The sequence below is a fragment of the Dasypus novemcinctus genome, chromosome 18 (assembly GCF_030445035.2).
Source record: "Dasypus novemcinctus isolate mDasNov1 chromosome 18, mDasNov1.1.hap2, whole genome shotgun sequence".
Lineage (NCBI taxonomy): Eukaryota > Metazoa > Chordata > Mammalia > Cingulata > Dasypodidae > Dasypus > Dasypus novemcinctus.
Window position 1 is genome coordinate 72731290 of NC_080690.1, and position 5966 is coordinate 72737255.

The 5966-nt window shown below is 47.9% G+C and overlaps 1 protein-coding gene across 1 annotated transcript; it reads left to right on the forward strand.

Annotated features, from left to right (window-relative positions):
- The first annotated feature begins 1473 nt into the window (after positions 1 to 1473).
- LOC101445908 (SIGLEC family-like protein 1) lies at positions 1474 to 5862 on the forward strand. Its single transcript, XM_004475845.2, has 5 exons — positions 1474 to 1552; positions 2711 to 2992; positions 3123 to 3228; positions 4311 to 4467; positions 5515 to 5862. Exons 1-5 carry the CDS (start codon positions 1474 to 1476, stop codon positions 5614 to 5616), a joined length of 726 nt encoding a protein of 241 aa, XP_004475902.1. The 3' UTR covers positions 5617 to 5862.
- The last annotated feature ends 104 nt before the right edge of the window (positions 5863 to 5966 follow it).

Here is a 5966-nt window from a genome sequence, read left to right on the forward strand (position 1 = left end):
GACATTTGAATATTTTATCAGTGAGTACTTATCAAGTAAGGTCATTTCTAGGCTCTGCAGAAGACACAAAGATCTATTAATGTGGGACCTTCCCTCAAGGAGCTCACTCTTGGGTAGATTCCCTAGTGAGGTATGTCATTAGTTTCCCAACTAGAGTGACTTAGGCAAATGAGCATTTATTTTCCTCATTTAGGCTGTGAGGATTGGTGGAGCAGCTCCACGAGGCCATCAGGGAACCGGGCGTTTTGTATTCTTTATGAGTGGCTCACCTAGCCTCCTCGTGGCCAGGTGGCTGTTCTTTCTCCAGTATCTATCCATGTGCTAGGGAAGGAGGGAGGACAAGATCACAAGAGCAAAACTTGCCCAAGAATCCCCAGCTCACTTCCATGAAAATGCTATCACATGGCTCCCTTAACTGCAAAGGAAGCTAGACAAAGGAGTGCTTACACTTAGAACATGGCACCCCTAAGAAAACTTAGTTTTGTTAGTAATGAACGGCAAGAGAATGTACATTGGGGTAAGTAACTGTTCACTTACGCAAAAACAAATATTTACCATTAGGAAGAAAGTGATTGTTGCCACCTCACCCCCACCCCCGCCCCCCAAAGAAAACCAGATAAAGTGACCTAGTAATTCTAGGAAGGGAGAGATTATTCACTTCTGTCTGGGTAGGGGAATCAAGAAAGACTTCATGTAGAAAGTGGCATTGAAATCACCTGTCAAAGTAGACAGGGGAAAGAGTTGCAAGAGGAAATGCCACGAAAAGGGGAGCGGCTTCATGGAAGGGAGAGGTGTGTTTAGAGTAATATTTCAGAAGGGCAACATTTTCTCCTTGGCATGGGCTGTCTGGGCAAAGGCATAGGAGGACATAAGACAAGATGGCACCTCATCTGCAAAGGAAGTTTGGTTTTTCCTGTCAGCAGTAGGAATTCCAATCCTTGTTTATTTTCCAAAATCTGTTAAATCTTTCTCCTCTCCTCTATCCCTCACAGCCCAAGCACCAACTCAAGCACATCATTCTCCCTGGACCACCATACCTGTCTCTTCCTTGGCCACCTGGCTTGCAGTCTCTCCCCTTCCAGACCATTTCTCACATGAATCTAATGGGACCAGGCCTGACCCTTTCCCTCCATGGTGCAAAATCCTGCCATGGATCCCCATTAGCTTTGAGAGAAGATCTACAAACCTGGCCTTTGAGCCCCTTACAAGGGGGCAGGGACTGGGAGTGAAAGACACAGGGAGAGAGAAGAGGGCACTGGAGGATCAGGGAATCATGGGTGATCTCATCCTATGTAAGGATGATAATAAAGTTAGAGCCCCTGGTATTCTAAGAATACTTTCTGCTCTCCCACCCCCACATCCTCTTTCAGTTGCCCATCAATGCATCTTTTCTGGACATGCTATTCTGAAGTCAAAGTCAGCCTAGTAAAGACTCTGGGCCTCTCCTGTTGCTGGGAGCTCTTGCTGCCACAGATGGTGCTGCCAGCACTACAGCTGGGTGAGTGGGATGAACAAGCAGCACTGGAGGTGTCTGAGGAGGCCAAAGCTCCAGGTCAGAGGTGAGGTGTGCAGAAAGAGGGCATAAGGGCAAAGCTGCCAAACAACCAATGTGGATTAAACATCTTCTGTGTTCCAGATTCTGGAGGGACTGGATGACTCTGGGGGAGTCTGCCAGGAGGAGGTGGGAGGCAGTGGGGTCCCTGTCAGGGTGATGAGATGAGAACAAAGTGAGCTATTTCAGATATTACTAGCACACACTGGAAGCCCCACAGCTCGTCAGTATTTCAGCATGCGTTGGTCACTCTCCATGGTCAAACTTTGTCAAATGGTAAAGACAAGAAGACAGCAATGGGGGAGGGGTCATACATCACAATTCCCTGGCAATTCCATATCTTCCCAAGTGACCTGGATGAAAAGTCCAAGATCAAAGACCTACTACCTACTGGTTTCTTTCAGTAACCTTAAATGACCCCAATGAAGAAGTACATGAAAACACTAAGGACCGATTTCCCATTATTGAAGACCTTAAAGAAAATGATTCTTCCCAGTTAATCTATGATATACACAAAATGGATATGTTCTACCTAGTCTCTGTAGAGCAAGGCAGGTAAATGCTCAACCAAAGGTCTTGGGATAGCAAAGGAGGAAATCGAGAAGGCTTACTATTTGTTGAATGAGTAATATAGTCTACCATGCACTGAGCTAGGAGGTCTCTAAATCTTGGGGCATTAATTCTCACAACAATAACAATCTGTTATAGGTTCAGTGAATATCCCTATTTTCCAGGCTAAGAAATAGCAAAGAGAGGGGAAGTGACTTGCCCAGCAGCACCCAGCCAATAAGTGATATAGGGGGGAAATGATCCCAGATCAGCCTGAGAAGAGTCAAAGCTCAAGGGGAATGTTGGGGATGGGAGAAAAGCTGAATAGGAGCTGGTGCTGGGAATTCCAGACCGGGGAACAGTAAGGGGTCATAGGTAATGTAGATCCTGAGAAAACTCATTCACTATGAGCCTGGAAGGTTCAGAACTCAAGTTCAGACCAGATGAGGAGAGAGGATGAAGGGAACTGGCCTGTGGGGCCCCCTCTTGGCTTCCAGAAAGCCTTTCTAAAGTTCCTTGTGAATTGTGAGTAGGAGAAGGCTGGGTCCTGGAGGAGGCAGAGGAGGGAGGTTGGGATGTCTTGCTGACGCCTTACCTTCCCTCCCACAGCACCCGCCAGGCTGCTCAATTCCTCTTGCTCCTTGGAAAAGACACTGCAGTGCAGCTGTTCCTTCCGTGGTGTCCCCACACCCTCCGTGCAGTGGTGGGTAGGAGGTGTTCCTGTGGGTGTGGACGGCTCGAATGGCAGCCTCCAGGTGATTTCCACCATGCTGGGCCCCTGGGCCAACAGCACCATCAGCCTCACCAAGAAGCCAGAAACAGGCACAGACCTTCTCTGTGAGGGGAAGAACAAAAACGGAACGCACGCTCTGAGCATCCTGCTGATGTCAAGTGAGGGTAGAAGGGGCCCGATGCCTGGGTGAGAAAGATAAGAGGGGTGGGCCGGAGGACGGAGCTGAGTTCTGGCTCCAAATTCCGGGTCTTGGTAGAGAAACCTTTTTGACATCCACTCTACTTCCAGAAAAGAGTTCTTTGGGTCCCCAAATTTTCATGAAAGGGCTGATCCAGGGTGTTGTGTATGCAGCCATTGCAACAGCACTGCTCTTCCTCTGCCTCGTGCCCCTCATGTGAGTACCAGAGTTAAAACTCTCCAGCATGCTTTTCCCAACACCTCCTACAAGCTGCACAGGGAGGGCAGAAGGGATCTCAACGTCAGGCAAGGAAAAGGGGTACCAGACACAGTCATCACAATGCAGGGCCATCAGGACTAAGCTGAGCCACCAAACAGGCCTGTGGGTTGAGGTTTATTGCCATTTTATAAATGAGAAAGCAAAGGAGGTAGTGGCAGCCCTGGAGAAGCCAGCCAAGAATCCCCACGGCTCTGTCAGAGCTGGGCCTGGAAGGCTTGGCATTCATCTGCACGGTAGTAACTAATAGATGCAGTAAGCCCAGGGATATGGTTGAGGGATTCCCAGTGCCTGTGCCAGTGATGCGAAGGTGTGTTGAGATGGATGGGTAATGGTAAAAATGAGGTTGGAAAGGGTACTTGGTTTTGGTTCATAAAGACCCTTGAAACCTGGCTAAAAGTATTAGATGGCCGCCTAGAGTGAGAAGGGCAGAGCTACTAGTCAGGCCAGAGAGTTGTGCAGGTGAGCCTCTGGCCATTCCAAATGGCTTGGATTGAACCCTAAATTGGGAGCCATAGAAGTGTGCTAAGCCAGGAAGGAACAGTATCAGCTAGGTGGAACATGGACTGGTCAGAAGCCAGACAGGAAACTGGTGCCATGGCCTAAGCAGGAAAAGGCCAGCCCTGGGCTGGGGCAGGTGATGAGGGGCAGTCAGAGGGGGTGGGGCTAGGGTACTGACTAGCTACCAGGAGAGAGAAAGAAGAGGAGTGGAGTGACAGGACAAACTGAGGAGCTGATTTCTAGGTATAGTCAGGTGGACTTAGAGACAAATAATCTCTTCAGTTTGTGAAGCACTTTCATAGATGACCTCATCTTAACCCCACAACCCGATACCACAGGGTGTCCTTAATTTACAGTGTGTGATATCCCCAGAGAGGTTACGTGGCTTGCCGTGGATGCCACAGTTAGCAGTTAGCCAGTAGTGTTGAGGCTCTAAACCTGAACTTTGCATCAAGTCCAGGGCTATTTGGGGGTACTGGAAGGTGGAGAGCCAGAACCAATCAGCAGCGTCATTTCCTTAGAATGAAGCACATCAGAATGAAGGAAGCAAGGAAAATTGCAGAGATGGAAAGAGAAAAGAGACCTAAAGTCAGAGCATGCCAAGAACCCAAGATGTGTTTGAAGTCTGAAGAACAAGAAAAATCCATAATCACACCATTTTCTGAGAGCCGAATATTGGTGGGTACCCATTGTGTCTGGAATCTAGTCTATTTAGCAAAAAAATGATAAACTGGCCCACAGGGAGAGGCACATAAAGTGTTATAAAGGAATTATCATCCTCAATCCTATAGGATGTCTATAATGCCAGAATGTGCTTGCAGATTGTCTTGTAGATGAAGATGCTAAGGTCCAAAGAAGGGAAGAAGGATAAAATTAGAAGTAACTGAAGGGATTATTGGAAATCTGCAATTTATACACACACACACATACATACACACACACGAACACACTGAGTATCCATTGAGAAGAGGGTCGGGGGAAACCCTAGCAGTGGTTGTAGCATCAGAGTGTTGTTCTCTGAGCATATGGAAATAGTGATCAGCACAGTCTATAGACGCTACAGGCCCAAGACAAACTGAAGAGATTGGCCCAGGTCACTCCTACATTTACCCTGTGCCCCATATCCTCAGCCAGGTTTAGAAGGGACAGGGCCTGCTGTCCCTAAGGTTGCTAGGCCTCACCATTAATTACCATTTAAAATAATCTGGGACCAGAAGTGCCCTGCTGCCCTCCTAAAACCCTCCTCTAGGAGCTGGTGTCCCTTTGAGGATTAGTTCTACATCTGTTCAAATCTACCAATATTTCCTAGTCTTCATGCTGGGTAATGCTGGGGTCTCAGAAATGGGTCACATCCAGTCCCTGCTCTTAGGGAAGCAGGGTGGTGGGGGAGGGACCCTCACAGTAACGAGACCAGGACTGGGCCAGGGCTTATGGTTGCCCAGGGAAGGGTAGACCAAACTTGCCTGGGGAAGGCAGGCAACACTTCTGACTGGAGTCTGGAGTCTGAAGAGCTGTCACATAGCTCCCAGTGCTGGGAGTATATAGGGAGGGCCACTGGGGGAAAACAGGATTGCAAACGCAAGCCATGAGACTGTGAGGCAATGCCTGTTCCAGTTTGCCTCAGTTCGGTACTTTAAAGGGAATCCTTTTAAGAATTGGATGCCTCACTTCTAGACCTGTTTGAACATCCTTCATTCTTTACCCTGCCCCATCTTCCACTTCTAGGAAAAGCAATATAAACTGGAGCGGATTAAGCCTGTGGAAACTACATCAAACCCGGAGTCCCCATTATTCCTGGAATTACAAGAGACGCAAAATCCAACTTAGAGCCACCCAGAAACTCTGGAGATCCTGGAGTTTCCTCAGCTCACACAGCTGTCCCAATCCTGCCTGTTTCTCACACTGTTCTCCACTGAATTGGGGCTACTCTTGGCCCTAATCTTACAACATTTTAAAGCAAACTCCATATAGTTTGTTTGCGTTAGCTAGAAGAAATATACCTTGCCCTGGGATGGTGTTAAAGGAAGGAGAGATAAATGTGAAAATGTGAAATAGGTCCATCAGGAAGTATCTTTGGAGCCCCTACCGTGTGCTCAGCAGTATCTGGGATATGAATATATACACAAAAGCACAAGACTTCAGAGCTGCCATATATGGATTGAATCTCAGCTTCACTG

Bases quoted from the DNA above. Each gene is read 5' to 3' on its own strand.
- LOC101445908 (XM_004475845.2), top strand. From the start codon at position 1,474: ATGGTGCTGCCAGCACTACAGCTGGGTGAGTGGGATGAACAAGCAGCA. The intron at 2,993-3,122 runs GTGAGGGTAGAA...CTCTACTTCCAG, and splicing joins GAGCATCCTGCTGATGTCAA to AAAAGAGTTCTTTGGGTCCC. The intron at 4,468-5,514 runs GTGGGTACCCAT...TTCCACTTCTAG, and splicing joins TTTCTGAGAGCCGAATATTG to GAAAAGCAATATAAACTGGA.